Below are 17,907 nucleotides of genomic sequence, written 5' to 3' on the forward strand. Positions count from 1 at the left end.
TCACTTGAAAATGATAAAAAAAAAAATGATGATAAAACAATGATAAAAAACGACAGTTATTTGAGTCTCTTTGGCACTGATTAGAAAAAAAGCAAGCCAATCAAAGTGGCTAACCCTCTCGAGTCGGCCGTTACGCTGGCGTGATTGGCTTGCTTTTTTTTCTTATCAGTGCCAAAGAGACTCAAATAACTGTCGTTTTTTATCATTCAGGGAAGTGTTATGCATCATTATAATCTGTTAAGGTTCTATTTTTTTCTGGACAGTCACAATAAAAACAATGCTTTTTGCAAAATAAAGAAAACAAACATGATGCGCGATCTGCAGCCTCTCTCTCTCAAAGACGTTCATTCAGATAGTCTTCAGAAAAGGAACTCCAGCTTAGTGAATACTTGTCTCACAAACATGAGACATATGTCTAAAGAAACGTTGAAATGTCAGGTTTTAAACCAAATCGAAAACAAATATTCTGTGTTTGTTATCTGTTCCAAAAGAGATGCATGTAGGGCACCCAAAAGAGCCTCTTCATTATCCGGTAATGCGACCACGCCCACGGATCGCGCGGATTTCAGTATTTCAGATTCAAATACTGACGATCCAGAGTCGACGCCATAAACTGTAAAAACTCATACAAACATCTAGTGTAGCGTGGTAACGTTACTACAGCTACATCATTTTGAGACTCGTTGAGAAGTAATCCTGGATTTATTCTTCTCATGAAAAGCTGTTCATTTCTTAGAGCAAAGGATTCAGGGCTGATTGTAAGGTAGGCCAAGTTTATTCTGTTAGCATCTGTGATTATTAAACGCAAAAAGACTATTTAAATATCCTGCTATGAATCCTGCTGCAATATAAAATTTCATACACGCAAGACTGTTTAGACCAGATTTATTTGTAGGGATGCTCCGATCAGGATTTTTGCTGCCGATACCGAGTACCGATTTCTTGTCATGGGGATCGGCCGATACCGGTCCCGATTCCAATGCTTCACTGATTTGAAAGCTCTCTGATCACTGTTAACCTTTTTTTCAGATTAAAAAAAAAAAAACTATAGATGTTGCCTTTATTATATTTTTGTTACATTATGGTAATTATGTACTGTAACGTAACTTGTTTTAACAGGGTACTAAATAATAGGGCTGGTCCGAATACCATTTTTTGAGCTTCGAAGCTTCTGTAGTAATCAACATCGAATATTCGAAGCTTCGGAGGGAAGGAGCTGAACATATCCTTCTCTCTAATAAAGGCTGGAATCAGGAGAAGCAGCGCGCCTCACGCGGGCAGGGCTTATATGCTCCGCGAACGGGCAATGAATAGTGATACAAAACACACAGATCTGTTACGTCCCAGTTTTGATATATTATAGTAGCTAGTAAAAATAATTCTGTTCAGTTATAGAACAGACTAAGAGCCCCTATTTCTGCCGCTGGGGCCAGGCTTCGGGACAATTTTCACGTCATACCTCAAACGCGGGCTTTTTCCTTCATTTTATATTTTAGACATTCATTAATTAAAAGAAACAATGAGGTGTGCAGCGCTGGTGGAAACAACATGAGACTATGACAACACGACTGTTAAGACGGCTCGCAGTGTTTAGAGTATCGCCGCAAATGAGTAAAGCAAGCCAACACGCAAACTGCCGAACCTCTTAGATGCTCAAAAACACAATCATCTTCATTAAAATGAATGAGACTAAATGCTCTTACAGATAGATCACTCGTTATGATATTGCGGTCTTTGATCTTGAAATGAGCTGATGAATAGCCTATAATGCAGCTCATATCTGTTGCTTTTGTTGACATGAACTCCGTTAAATGTGCATATAGTGCAAGAATTGAAGATCGGATTTATATTAATTTTGCGGAGAGGTGTAAGTTAAGACAACCTGCCTAATTTTTATTTATTTATTTTTGAACACGTTTCCTCAAAAAAAAAAACGTATTATAAGCAAGACAAGTTAAGTGTTGATTTAAGAGGATAAATGGATCAAACATGTGTTGTTAACTCACTTCACTCAGTCCGCTTGGTCGTTACTTAAAAAAAAGAAAACTTTAATTTAACAATCAAAAAAATGCTTTAAACATTTTTCTAAATTAACTTAATAAAGAAACGAAACGAAATATAACTACTTTGACATTAAAAACAAAACTGAACTATTTTAATGGCTGCAACAATGTGTAATAAGGAGGAATGTTTACTCAAAAAAAAAGGTTCTATATGGCACTAAAATAAAAAAAATTATTAAATAAAAAATAAATAAATAAATAAAAAAAACACGTCACGTCACTTCATATTATTTAGGAGCTAAATTACAAGATGATCGCGGAATATTTGGTTTTAAAGCGATGTAAAAGCGCCTACTTAAGGGAGTTTGTCATTGTACTGTTTTGTTGCTATGTTTTTCATTATAGAATAATAGCTAATGAACCCACAATTCAAGCAACCCGCCCCTGAATTGGCAAACCGAAAGTAAACGCGGCGCAGGGCTGCATGCGTTCAGCCGCTCAGTGCACAAGCACAGCATTGAGGGAAACGCTGAGGGAACATGTTTTCACCGTCACATCCCTAACGTATAAAAAGGATAATACATTTTGATTATATTATTCTATTTTCCACAATGTCAAACGAACGCAGTTTAACCCAAAATGCAAGCTCAGACATGGCTTCTGCCATATAAGCTTGTGCAGTTGTGCGCTCTGCTGCAGGGAACACTAAAGGCCCATTTATACTTCTGCGTCGAGTGTACGCCGTAGTGTACGCCGTCGTGAGCATTTATACTTCTGCGCTGTTGTCTGCGTCAATGTGCAATTCCACATGCAGACGCTAGAAGGCAGTGTCCTCGGGCATATGTTGGTGTAATCAAGACAACAGCCGAAGAAGAAGCAGCTTGATGTGTAGAATCTGTACATTCATGTCGGAATATCAGCAGCAGTGAGAGAGCGGCTTTTCTTGCAGCTTGAGTTGTTGTATCTAATACAAATTTAGCATCTCTAGTTGATTAGTAAAGTTAAATAAGGCGATCTGGCGCTGGAATGCATTTGTGAAACTATGCGGAGCTCGTGGCCGCTGTTTTCAGCAGCGGTGGCTCAGCAAGCGATTGTTGTTGCGGAGACTTCATTCACGAAATATACCCTAATGTGTCCCTGTTCTTGATATACAATTACTGATTAACATCTTTGGTTTTAATGAGAAAATAAATAAACTATATTCAGCGGATCTATGTATTTATTTACTACCATAAAGAATCGCTGGACTGCAAAATAGTGTGTTATAGCAGACGTAAGGAACTATCATCCAATTTCTGGACACACACACACACTCCTATCGCAGATTTTTTATTTATTTATTGACCTGAGGGAAGGGTTCTGGCAGACCAATCACAGCGCTTGCGGTCCGCGTAGAATTGACGCGTTGTTACATTTTTGGAGAGGTGCGCGTCAGGCTACGGCGTAGGGTACGGCGTATCCAACGCGTCTATGCGTAGGGTACGCCGTACCCTCTGCGTGCACTCGACGCAGAAGTATAAATTGGCCTTTAGAAGAAGAAAATATATTTATTAAGTATAACGAGGCTATTAAAAATGGCTTGGCTATAAGATAATTGAAAAAAAGTATTGTATTTAGTGATTTTATAGTGTAAACATATGCAAGCGCGAATGAGAGCCGTTTTGAGCGGGATGCCAGGTGTTCGCGAAAAAACAACAACAACGAATATTCGAATCACAAATTTGAAAATCGAATACCAACCCATCGAACGAATATTCGAATATTCTGGTCCAGCCCTACTAAATAATCACAAAAAATATTCATTATACAGTGAACATTTTAATATGCCTTTTAAATGGGGTTTCTGCATAACACTATGCATATCAGGATACTTAATAGGGCTGTATTTTCTACGTTTTTCTATTTGGATAAAAAAACAAAAATCTGTATTTTAATAATAATTTTATTTCACATCCTGCCCAATGATGTCCTAAAAACAATGTTGATATAGAAGGCTTTAAACAAATACAGTGAATGTAATGTAGGCATGTATTAATAATTTTGTTTTTTAATTCACTGAACTAAAAATGAAAATAAAAACAAAAGCATATTAGCCTATATTTGATTACCCAATTATAATGGTCACTTTCATAAAAATATATATACTTGTAGGTTTAAAATTCTACATGTGGAACATTTATTGTCCAACAACAAATATTTTAGAAATATGTATACTTTAGTCAGAATTATTGCATTCCTATCCTATAGCTCTCCATCTGTTTGGCACGGATCAGTGTTGCCAAGTCCGCAATTTTCCCGCGGAATTGGGCTACTTCAACACTGTTGCCGCGGGCTGTTTTTCATGTCCGCGGGTTGAAGAGACCCTAATTATGTGATATTTAGCCCCTGGAATGCGAATTTTAGTAGGCAACCATGCCAAAAAAACCCCACATATTTTACCCCCCAAATGCGGGGGGGTTTTGTTGTGAAACCTGGCAACCCTGGCACGGATGCGCGCGGCGGCGCTCGCGGAAGTCTGAAATTTAGCGGATATTCACATGCAGAAGGCTCGTCGTCTCCTGACAGAAAAATTGACATATTTGCATGACTTTCTAACATTTACAGATGGAGAATATCCCTGTGAAATGTAAGTTATGCACTGAGGAAAGCACCACATTTCAAACGCATTAAACACCGCAGGTATTTATCTGTCTGTCAGCACAAGTATCTCTCAGAGCGTCTGACAGTGACAGGACAAGCTGCTTTAAACTATAAGTTACACGTTAACAATATCTTACCAGTTATTTTAAAGCCCTTAATATAAAGCATGTGTCATGTTTAGGACAAATTGTATCATGCACTTTCCCTGCATCAGCTCACTCTGCGTACTCCGCTATTCTTCTGAAAGGCGTTCGCCCATCCCTTAGGATCGACTGACCCGTGTTCAACTGCTGTTCACATGGAACCGTTCTCCACTTCGGCCTTCAAAGCTCTCGTTTGAATATTTGCTACTACCCCACGCTCATGTACGCCCTCACGTGATTACGTCATCAAATTGCGATCGGTTCGTGAGATCGGCCAAGTTAGTGAGTACCGATCGAGTCATAAAATATGATTATCGGCCGATCGATCGGAGCATTCCTATTTATTTGGCCTGTTTTTGGACAAATTATAACGTGTTTTTTGTATAAGAGCCTAGTGTCACATCAATAAAGCTTTTATTCACAAATGTCTGCTCAGATTAGTGCTGGGCGGTATGACCAAAAATGTGTATCACGGTATTTTTCAAAATGATATCGGTTTCACAGTATATGATGGTATTTTTTTCCCCATGCATGACCGGGTTGTAATCACATTTTCTACTGTTTGAGAAAGGGAATACTGCAGTAGATTGACTTGGAATTCCCCATTTTAAGGAATGCCCTATTTTCATGATGGATGAATATTGTAGATAAACTCCACACCAGTATTAATACAGGTTTGCAAGGCCCCACAAAATGACGCTGTTAACAAAGAGGTGGCACTCACTCATGATTCTAATGAAGTGAAGGAATCAGAATTCATGACAGTTGCAGTCAAAATACAGAACCTTTTTATTAGGTATGGCTCCATAGTGCGACTAGACCACATATCTGTTGTTGCTGAGAAGTGTGGGACGGTCGCCAGGTCTACTTGTAGCTTTGTTCTGTGCTGTTGGTACAAGTTGGGGATTGCTGTTTGGCTGAAATATTTTCGACTTGGTATAAAATATCTGGGATCCAGTGTCTTTATCATCATCTTAAAACCTTCTTTCTCAACAGTATTAAGTGGGACCATGTCTTTGGCTAGGTGGATAGTGATAGCGTTAGTAATCTCGTTCCACCGTTTGCTTTTTTTGTCATAGGCAGTCCCTCTAGAAAACGCGTCTTCAAGTGACATCTGACTAGACTTTTCTTTTGCTTTTCCAGTATTAACGTTACCTGCTGATCGTAGATGCTGCATTCTTGATATTCCATGACATGTTTGCGGCTAAGGTGGTGGAGCAAATTGCTCGTGTTGCCGCCTCCGGCGACAACTTTAGCCCGACAACATTTGCAGAAAACATGTACATGTTGTTTGGTCAACGTCTGATTTTTTTTTTAAAAAACCAAAGAACCTCCAAACAACAGACACGGCTCCTTTTTTTTGTTACAGGTTCTTCCGTGTCATCACGTACAGCTTCAGTGTCGGAACTTTCAATGTCTGTCCTATCCATTTTCACCGTCACGCTTAGTAACACATGCAGCTGTGAAAAGTCCAATGGTGAAAAGCGTCCCCTCTCAAACACTACTGCGCTGCGTTCTGAGCGTTGTTTAAGCACATATACCGGTATGGCGGTATATTCAAAATCCATATCATAACAACAATAAAAAACGGTATTCGGTATGAACTGGTATACCGCCCAGCACTAGCTCAGATAATATAAATATAGTACCAGTCAAACTTATTTTTATTCATATTGATGTTTAAATATTATAGCCTAATGTTATTTTTCAAATTTAATATCAAAGTTTGTTTTATCAAGTTAATATCGAGTTTTTTGTAGAAATTTTTTTTTTTGTAGAAAGTGAATTGCTTTACAGTGAATTTCGTTTTGTATAAATTGTATATTAATTTTAATTTTTTATTATTACATTTTTTAGCATGAGACTACTTTCAAAAACAAAAAATAGTAAAAATAAATGTAGAAAAAATGCTCTTAATAATTTTTGTTAAATTTTTCTAAATATTTAAACATTCTTAAATCAAGATGCATTTACTAAATAAGTCCAATATATAAATATATATTTATATATAAATATATATATATTTGCTGTCACACACCTGAATTAAGCTCATTCATTATGCAGCTCATTATGCGGGCGATTATGTTCTTTTGTCCTCTCTGGTGATAAAACCATCATTATTCATTAGATATCACGCCTCCTCGCATACGGGCTTTGTGAAGAAAAACTGTCTTACAAATTTGAAATCAGTGTATTGTTTTATGTGAATGAGTAGGCTCAATGATTCTCACATCAGCAAAAACTCTAGGCAGATACACCCATCATTAGTCAAAAGTCTTGTGGACACATCTATTGTGTGTTTTGAGGCCTTAATTTTAAAACGCATGTTTTTGTTTTCTCAAAAACCATGCATAAACATTTTTTTCTCAAAAATACAAGCATGTGTTGGTAGCCCAGTTTGTGCTGAATACAGTGTAATTACACTTTTGCCATTAATGTGTTTATAAGCAACTGAAAAATAACACAAATATCAGCATGTCAACTTCTAAAGGGCCACAAAACAGCTCAGACTCCTAGGGGTTAACGTAGGGAATAGTGAATGAGGCTTTAGGGGGCGATTTCGGATTCAGCCATAGGCTGTAATGCTATCTCAGCTGTGCTCTCACTACAGTGCAACAGTGAAACGGGACCCCTCTCAAACAGTGACGTGCTGTGCCGCGTTCCGAACGTTGTTTAAGCAACATATACAGGTATCACTGCATGAAAAGTGGGATTTTCGACCCCGTAAACGCCTGTAGAATCCCGGAAATCTCCCTAATTTTCGGCAGTTTTCGACAATTTAGAGGCCGCGAACGCCGCGTTCGTCTGTGCCACAAATTGTCGTAAACGAACCATGACGTAGGTGGAGAGACCGCGGAGGTGCGACGCCTCTAATTAGCATATGAATAGCAGCGAAACCAGAGAGTCAACGGCCTGACTTGAATTTACTCACTCAGTATTGGCTGAAGCCACTACTTTTAAACAAGAAAAATCCCTCGTGATTGGTTGGCAGATCACTGCAAACCAATCATTATTGGTCACCCTGGCTCATGTATGATGTAAACCCCAATAATGATAATAATAAATATATAATTTATGTTGTAATAATTTATGTTTTATATTAATGTTATTGTGCTATGAACTACACTATTCATACCATCAAGGAATATATGGGAAAATTTGCCCGGACCGTGCCGTTTATTCAAAGAGCTTCATTTATAAACACACAGCTGTTTATTCAAAGAAAGAGCTTTATTGTTAAACACACAACTATGTACAGTGCAGCAGTAATGTCTCTTATGTTGTCCTCCAAAAACGTCAAAAAGAAGCGCCCAACACATTCGGGAAACACAGGCGTATATGGTGAGTTGCCCTGTATTTCGGTATCGCCTCTAATCTGGATTGCAAAGTGGCACAGAGTTCGGAGAGCTCCAGGCTGCGAGAGGGCGGTGGCCGCACAATCCATCCAGACACCACGTCAACAATGCCATCTTCCTCATCAGACATGAGTTCAATGGTTGCGCACTTCCAAATGTCCATCTCATCCTCAGCCAGCACACTTCGTCTCGCTTCCAGCAACTGTAATACAATCCATAAAGACAATAAGCAACCTGAAAAATACTCACATTGACAAAAAACGGATCTAAAATAATAAATCTTACCCTTTTTCTTCTTGATCGACTCAGAGCTAAACTCCGCCTGCGATGCAAGTTCAGTTTGTTTGTATCTGAAGCTCCGGTGAATCGATTCATAATACGTCTTACAGGCAGCTGGAAAACAATTACATGAGACTGGTATTAATAAAAACAGTCACGGTAAAATTAAACAAGGAATGAGAAAAACATTAGAAGTTATACTTACACACAATGTCGTCATGATCAGCGGTTAAATCTGGACTCGCGGAAATCGCTCCAAGCAGATAAGAGGTCACGCCTTCGTTATGAGGCAGGGATAGTCTGTGAAAACAAAATGTGCAGTTTTAAGCTCAGATCTATTAACGCATCCTTTTCCTTATACAGCTGAATAAAAGCATGTTCTTTAAATCGTAACGTTACATTACCTATGCTCTGGTTCATAGCGCCTGCAGTTTGCCTCAGAGTTGTGAAGACGCCAGACAGCCTCCTGGAAATTAGTCGAAAAAGTTGGTTGCGTCCATGCAGAGGAGTTGAAGGGGAGCTGAAGGCGAGACGGCGTCCTGTCATTGTTGATCACGAAAAAGCAAAGCAGCAAAAACACAGGAAATGTAAAAAAACTAAAAAAAGTCCAAAACACGTCTGTTTAAAGCTCGTCTTCACGTCTTGTACACGTCATGGCCATGACCTCGCACGAGGGCGAGAAGCTCGTCGGGCTCCTCCAATCACATGCGAGGTCATTGTTATAAGGAATATGTCGCGAGATGTGCTCGCATACCTATGAGCAAGCGGTGTGCATATGAAACTCTGTGATATCAACACGGTGTGCTGTCAGTTGAAAGATGGAAGTCCCAGGACTGAAGAAACGACCTCGGCGCTTCTGTGAACATTGCAACACTGAACTGTGTCATACACAGTATTTTGACCACAGAAAGCGCTATTTCAAAAATGGAGTTTGGGAGAAAAAATAATTGGATTTATCCACCACACTATGCACCAATTATCCACACTATGCACAGTATTTGCGCTCTAGGAAACTGTGATGTAATTGCACAATTATGGAAAGCCATAAAATGTTGTTTGATGTTATTTGCATAGAATGCACATTTTGAGCCGGATTAAAACTGTTAAAACAATTAAAATTTTTGAAATAAATTATTTTGTGTGTATTTTTTTTTTTACATAACATTGGTTATTGCTAATGACATACAGAGTAATTAATCTACCCTGTTAGCCCGGACAAGTTGAATCTACTTAAAAAATTGGAGCAAACTGGTTGCCCTAAAAATTTAGTAATGTGTACTAAAACGAGTACATTTAACTTAAAATGTTTTAGTTAAAAAAAATTCAGAACCTAGATAAAACTCCCCCTGCTGCTACTCTGATGTGCATTTGTGTAGCTCACAGCATGTTCATTTACATGTTAAAGCCTCCACTAGAATTAAGGGGAGGGGGGGGTCATGGGGGGACAACTGCCAAGCAAGGCCCATGTCAATTTACGGCAGTTTTCGGTGTTGCCTGCAAATTGCCGTGCACAGACGTAAACCTGAAGTTCCACGGCAATCTACAGTGCCACATACTGACGAAAATCCCACTTTTCATGCAGTGTATTGCGGTATAATCAAAATTCATATCTAGGGTTGGGCATCGTTTTGGTTTGAACGATTCTGATTCCGATTCTTACTTTCGATTTCGGTTGTTTTCGATTCTCGATTCCGATTCTTTGAGGGGTGGAATCAAAACATGTCACAGGCTCATTTCATGGAGAACATTTTTATTTTGATTCAATAATGAGTTTTAGTTTTGGGACTTTCTCTGCTGGCATTTTCCCCTGCTTTGCTGTAAAGGTAAATGGAGTTTCACACCAAGTCTCCACCGGTTTAGAAATAGCATTAGCAGCAGTCATATTAGGACTGCTACTAGCGTGGGCAATTTGCGTAAAGCTACATTTATCTAGGAGGGGGAAAAAATTAATTTCAGTAACGTTGTTCACCAAAATTAGCAATTTGGTCAAGGGCTTTATTACACTACAATCACTGACCTGATTGTGACGAGGTAACGTTAAAGGGATAACGTTAGTTCACCCTGAAATGAAAATAAAGCCATCTTTTACTCACCCTGCTGCTGTTCAAATGCGTGCGTTCCTGTGTGTGCGCCCTCCGAGCCGTCAGTAGCCTCACGCTATGTTGTCATGACAAGCGGTACACAACATTCACTTCAGGAGATTTTAATATTAGTATCATTGTATTATTTCTTATTATATATGTTATAGAAAAGGCGAGAGTCGCGTTTGTTTCTATTGAACCTGATTTCTCAAAATGGTGTGTGTGCTTATCCTGGGTGCCATGACAACAGTGCCAGTTATAGTAGACATGAGCGCTGGGCCGCCGGCGCCTGCTGACGGCTGAGTGCTGTTGGGGTAACAGCTTAGGACCCAGGACCAGTAGTGAAAAATGAAGACCAGGAGTCAGGAGTCAGATTAATTAAAGAAAAAACCTCAGGAAGACATATAGTTAACACATGCTGATCTCGTTTGACTCCCTGGAGTGTTATTACTACACCAAGGGCATCTGCCTGCCAGCACGTCTTGACACAGACATCAGAGCAGCACCTCAACAATAGGAATTCAAAAGCACAGCAAAAACACTTCAATCATCAAAATCACTCATTGAATACAGAGAGGATTAAATATAAAGAGGTTATATGTGAATTGATTTAGTAAATGTAGGAAATGGTTATAAATTGATTATCATTAATTCTTATTTTGATATTAGATCATAAAATCATTCTTGAAGGATATGTGTCTGATGAAGAGACAAGTGATGTTTGGCTTGACCCTTGACCCTTCAGTGCGCACACACAGGAGCGTGCGCAGAGTTACGGCCGAGCTCAGTGTTTTGACTGAATAATACGGTTTCTTTCTCGCAAAACCTTATAGTATGCCTCTGAACACTTTCCATATATGGCGCGCACCTCCTCACTACTCCAAGTTTGTCCACGATCTGCCATGCTAAAGTGCAAACTGTCAACTAACTGCCGTTTCACACATACTCCGTCTGCAGTGCGTGTTGTGGTGCGTGTTGCGGTGCGTATGCGGTGCAGGAGCAGCACGTGCTGTTGTGCTTTCATATATGCTGCGTTTGCAGCGCGCAACTGATCCGCGGTTGTATACCACAAACACAGCATTTATTCATTATTTTTTTATTTAAAATCCAAAAGTTGTTACTGAACATGGCTTTAACGTAGTACATTTAAACAACGTTTTATTCAATTAATTACTTTATATTTATATAGCCTATACTTGAGATTTAGCTCACACAAGTGGAAAAACATTTAAATATAACTTATAGCTTATAAACATTTTAAATTAGAAACTTGCAATAGGCTATATAAAAACAGCCGACTCTCGTCTTTTCTTTCGTTTTTAAACCCTTTTAAAAGCAGGTCATAAAGACCTTTGTTTTTCCACCTCCAGGAACGTACGAGCTCTCCATTATTAAATTTTTTTTTTACCTAAATGCCAGGTAAGGTGTCGTTTCCTTGCTTTACCCGAGAAAAAAAAGCCATGTGTTGACTTTGAAACAGAGTATATTTTAAATTATATGCATCTGTGGTAAAATTACTAGATTTTCGCGTCAGTACATGTTTATTTTAAAGCGAACAATGTGCTGTCACTTTTATTCCGCAGTGCAGCACAGCAAAAAATAGACTCGGTACGGAAACGATCGCCGGACTGCTGCAGATGCACCGCACCTGGAACGGACTGACGGACAGCATCCGCGTGCAGTGTGAAAGCTGTAATCCGTTAACATGGGTACGGAAAAAAATATGCACCGCATACGCACTGCAAACGGAGTATGTGTGAAACGGGCGTAACACTTCATCACACAATGCACAGCGCAGCTGGTTTAGTCCAAAAATTATCAGTACTTTTTGCAGTTGGGTCTGTTCGAGGTCGGATCATGTTCTCACCACAAACGAACCTCTCCAGAGTTCGTTTGAAAGTGTACCGAGACCACCTTTCCGCTTTTGGTGCGCACCCGAGTGCGATTTTGCTGCTTTCACACCTGACCAAACGAACTGCACCAAAGGGGAAAATGAACTCTAGTACGATTCAACCAAACTAAATGAGGCAGGTGTGAAAGCACCCTTAAAGACAGATTTTTGCTCCTAAGTGAAAGTTATAGAAACCAAAACTGTTAATTGTGGTTTTAAACTACTCTTTATTGTCAGAACATGAAAATAACTTAATGTTTTTGAATTATTTATACTCTTTCAGTCATTTTTCCTTAAAATATATATTTTTTTAAATCTTAATAGAAAAAAATTCATTTCTTAGTTTCTGCACGTGCTAAGGGGTGATATTGTTTCAAATCATGAAACCGGTTTGTGTTGCTTGACTTTGACGAGTAACTTCAGCACAGTTTGCAGTGCATGCTGCAATATCATTACATGTTTTGTCTCTAAGAAATGCACATTTGACAGTAGTAGTAGCTTGAGTTAGGATGTTAGGATGTAAATTTATGTTCATTAACAAAATGGTAACATCGGTAAAAATTGTAACAACCTAATTTTTATATGGTAAAATTAAATAAGGTTTAATTAAAATGAACTATTGGTCTTCCATAGTAGCATACATTTAGATCATGATAACCAGTTAAAATCACGCATATAGCACCTCACTACCATTGCAAAATGTAACTATGCTCTAACTGTAACTATTTTGGGACAGAGCTTACCGAACATCCAAAACAATGCTGTGTGCTAGGATAAATGTGCTCGTTGTATGTGCATAGCCTACATATTGATGGTATTTTGACTAGCTGAGAACTTGTGAAGAGCTTATAAAATGTGTAAAGGAGTCTAAACAGAGGCAGGAATCCCTCCGTCACACACACAAACGATCTGCTTTGAGGAGATAGTTCTGATGCCTGTACCGCAATGTGAAGGCAACATCACAAGAAAAAGTCTTTGGTCCGTTTTGTGCTCATATTTCATTCAAACCGCACCAGAGTTCTTTTGGAAGCAAACAGTGACCCATCTTTTCAGTGGTCTCGGCCCACTTGTTTGGTGCACACCAGGATTTGGATGGAAGCGTTTACACATGTTCAAATTAACCACACTAACAGAGTAATCGCACCAGGGTTTGTTTTAATCGAATCAAACATGCCAAGTGTGAACACCCTTTAATGCCATATTATCATGTGTAATATTAATTTGAAATATGGTTATCGCCAGTACCGGTATATTGTGACACCCCCAGTTAACACGATACCGATATTTCATTTATTGAAATTTCACAGTTCTCGTCAATACCAGTATATCGCGACACCCCTAGCTTTCATAGATTGTTCATTGCATAGGTTGTCATTTGTACATTTAAATGTGCAAAAGATATATGATCTTTTTCCATCCATACATACACCAACGTTTAATTAGCGCTACTCAGATGTTGTTTTAACTGTTCAAGTGTCTACTTTGTGAATACAAAATGGATAAGTTACAACAGGGAAACATGTCAAGCAGTATGGATGTTCTTCACCGTGATTAAAAATTATGCTAGAGTAGCAGTACATCCTCCTGGGACCCAGAAAAAAAAAGTTTTTTGAATTTAGTATTTTTTCATGTCATTACATTGTTTAGAGCATAAGAAACAAATGGGGGAAAAACATTTTTGAAAAATTATATTTTATTCATATGTTATGATATGTCCTCTGTAGTTGACACCAGGACTCAGCTGTTTAAAAAATAAAATGGCATGAAATTGCATGTATAGGCAAAAACAATGGGATTTATTTTTAATTCACCAATCAATTTTTAGGTTTCAGGGATTTTTTTTAAACAAACTTTGTTTAAAGATGATTCTGAACTATGTAATGAAAGATATAACAAAATGCACTGATATGCCATTTTATGTGGGTAAAATGGCCTTACTTGGATTTTCCCATTCAATACAATGCATCTATACACTGCATCTAATTTGCATATTAATGTGTTCTTGGTGCAACATGTAATGAAAAAAAGAAGTGAAATAATGGGGGTAATAATTGGCAAAATTTTCATAATATCATCTAATATTTCATAGGAATATTGATATGTAATGTCTTTCCCTATTCACTTATGTCTCAAATGCCTGATAAACATGATATAAAGTCCTGGTGTCCACTACAGTGGACATGTATGAAATCAATGCCCTGTTTTGTAACAAAGTCATATTTTGATTAGAAACCCCATAACATTTTCCTGAGAAATTTATTTAGAACGAACTATTTGAAAATTAATCTGATTTAAATTATAATTAAAAATGGCTGACATTAATGTTTAGCACTCTTATGGAAATATGATAATATTTTTTAAAGACCAAGAAGAAGTTGCTGTCCTGGTGAAACCTCCAAACATTTGGTATCACTGCAAAGCCCCGAATGTGCACTTTACTGGACATCCAGACTGTGACGTGACATATATGATGTCAGAGAAATTCACTAAAATATAATGTCCACTACAGTGGACAAAAGTCTATTCCTGGGTCCCAGACAGTTGTTCCGTTGAAAAGTAGAAAGGAGGCTTGTTGTTGAACTGTAATACGACTGGTTTAATGATCACCTGAGAAAACGACCCCCTGAACAGTTCAGTTATCCAAATTTAATTCAAGAAACGGTTTGTCGTTGTTGTTGTTTTTTTGTGGGCTAAGTTGAGAAATGTTTGGTTTCTGCAAAAAAAAAATCACTATTGTGTCATTATTATCTATCTGTTAGGCATGGGACTATCAAATTCTCATGTTACCATAATTGCTGAAGCTGAAATGTTTAAGTTTGAAATAAATAGCCTGCTAAGTCTTTTCTAAGTATTTAAGTATATGGTGCTGATGAACACCATTGCGAATACAAAAATCTGAATGGCAGTTTAAAACATTTAAATACTATTCAGAAACAGAAAGTAGCACCGCTGCTTTGTTTACGGGGGTTACTGGGGTAAAGGCTGCTGTTCCATAAGTGCCTTCTACTGTCAGAGAGTGAATGTAGCTTTTCATTCAGCACACCTCCACTCGTTCTGCCATGTTTCCCATCCGTGTTCTAAAAATATGAATAAATGTAATAGTTATTAATGGTATTTGGAAGTGCCCGCAATAACAATACAGTGCATGTTCATTATCGTGATAACGTATATCAGCAGACTATCTGTTTGCCTGTATGACAATTATTTTAAATGAATTATGAAGTATATTTGGCCTTTTATGAATGTGATCAACACAATATGAACTTTTTGTTTTTCTCAGCCACGGTTGAGAACTCTCAGAAAGCTTACCAGGATGCTTTTGAGATAAGCAAGAAGGACATGCAGCCCACGCACCCTATACGGTTGGGTCTTGCCCTCAACTTTTCTGTTTTTTACTACGAGATTCTCAACTCTCCTGAGAATGCCTGTCACCTCGCCAAGACAGTTAGTATCTATTTAATGACTAGAAGCATAAGAGGCTATTCACACAGGACAAGTAATTGTGTTTATCAAAAGCTGTACTATTTTCAACTTGCCAATGTACAGTCGCCAAAAATGGCCATGCTTTCATATTAAAGAAAAGAAATATGTAAAAACTAGTCCTGTGTAAACAGCCCCTATACACTTAAACACACATGTGTATTTTATTTATTTTACTACATTGAATGATGTTTGAGCTATATCCAGTATATTATTTGTTTGAGCCATATCCAGTATATTTCTCTCATTCAGCCCAAATGAGAAATCAGAGCTTCTATTACAGGCTTTTGATGAAGCTATTGCTGAGCTGGACACTTTAAATGAGGACTCCTACAAAGACAGCACATTGATCATGCAGCTTCTAAGGGACAACCTCACTGTAAGTCCTCCATTAAATATTCTGCATCAGTTATGTCTGTTTCAGTGCTTTATTAATTCATATATTATATTGATTCTTATGCCTACAGCTTTGGACGTCAGAAAACCAGGGCGACGAAGCAGGCGATAATGAGAACTAGGGGAACCGCACTGATCTCCAAACACCCACACATCCATTTTAAATACACAAATGGCTTCCACCAACCCTCCACCTCATTCCACCCTAAACCACCCACCCCTCTCCATTCAGTTCCCAGCCCCCCTTCCCCTATAACTTCTGAATGATGATCAGCAGCCACAGGAAGATGCTGAGCGAAGCCCCTTACACAGACACCAGTGGCTGGGACAGGGTGGGCCACAGGGTGACATGCTGACATTATAGCATGTCCAGTCATTTTTTTTGTGATTTTAATGTGTACTGATTGTCTAACTCTGTCCTTAATGTGTCTCTGTCCTTCATGTGAGTGATTGTAAGTGACTGAGTGACTGCCGCTAACAGAGAGTAACTGAGTGGCTGTGTAAGCATGTGTATTATGTATCTTCGTATGTATGTTTGAAAATGAGAGGGAGTGTATTGGGGATCGGGGGTTGTGAACTCTAATTGTCCATCCTGATATTTCCCTTTGTTCCACTTTAGCTGACTGTGCATTTATCATCCTCTTTTCTTTTCTTTTTTTTTGTTCGTTTTGTTACGATCATATTTTTTTAGTATAATTCATTGGTATTTACTGGTTATATTGTATGGTTATTAAACTGGCAGTTTATTTTCACCAAATACTAATTATGACTTCTCTGCTTTCTTGTTTGAATCTGTTCCGCTTAAGCTGTATTTTTAATTTCATATTCTTAAGCATAAGCAATAACATTTTAACATTGATGAGAGGACACTGAAGTATTTCAAACTATTTAAATGGTGGTAACGTGAATGAGTAAAGCCAGATTTTCTCTTGCAAACATGTTAAGTTTCTGCTTCAACATGATTCTCTTTTAAAAACACTTGAAAGTCAATATAAATAAAGTTAAACATTTAAACCGGTTCGAATGGCATGTTTGAAAAGTCCCATATTTTTTGCCACCAGGTGAGAATACATCCTACTGTAAGTTTGGGGATCAGTAAGATTTTGTTTATTTAAAAAAAAAAAAGTAATACTTAGATTAGATCCAACTTTATTGTCATTACACAAGTACAGGTACAAGGCAACGAAATGCAGTTTAGGTCTAACCAGAAGTGCAATAGCAGCAAGTGCAGGATATACAATGGTTGAATAAGTGCAGGACATGGATATGTACTGAATATATATATATATAGAGAGAGAGAGAGAGAGGGTTATTACTATAAACATAATTTACAGGTGAATATGTACAGTGAATAAATATACAGATGGCTATTACTATAAACATAATTTTACAGATAGAGGTATACAATATGTTAGGCTAAGATGAGGAATATAGCAGTGGATTAAGGTAGTGCAAAAATTATGGACAGAAGCTATCTGAAAAAGTGTAAAAGTGCAGTGGAAAGTGATTGCATATTACAGTTAGAAGTAATATGTAATAGGGTGCAAAATGTAAACAGTATTTTACATTTATAAACTTATTCAACACAGATGCATGAAATTGGTCAAAAGTGACAGTAAAGACATTTTTACTAGGGCT

At 38.0% G+C, this 17,907-nt stretch overlaps 1 protein-coding gene across 1 annotated transcript in view; it reads left to right on the plus strand.

The window, feature by feature from the left end:
• The window catches only part of ywhabb (tyrosine 3-monooxygenase/tryptophan 5-monooxygenase activation protein, beta polypeptide b), a 64,240-nt gene extending 46,858 nt beyond the window's left edge, over positions 1–17,382 (plus strand). Inside the window, exons 4-6 of the mRNA XM_079827896.1 lie at positions 15,674–15,837; positions 16,157–16,252; positions 16,341–17,382. Coding sequence (XP_079684022.1) covers positions 15,674–15,837; positions 16,157–16,252; positions 16,341–16,391 — 311 coding nt within the window. The 3' untranslated portion in view covers positions 16,392–17,382. The remainder of the gene's footprint in view (positions 1–15,673; positions 15,838–16,156; positions 16,253–16,340) is intronic.
• The last annotated feature ends 525 nt before the right edge of the window (positions 17,383–17,907 follow it).

The sequence above is a fragment of the Gobio gobio genome, assembly GCF_949357685.1.
Source record: "Gobio gobio genome assembly, chromosome: 10".
Taxonomy (NCBI): Eukaryota; Metazoa; Chordata; class Actinopteri; order Cypriniformes; family Gobionidae; genus Gobio; species Gobio gobio.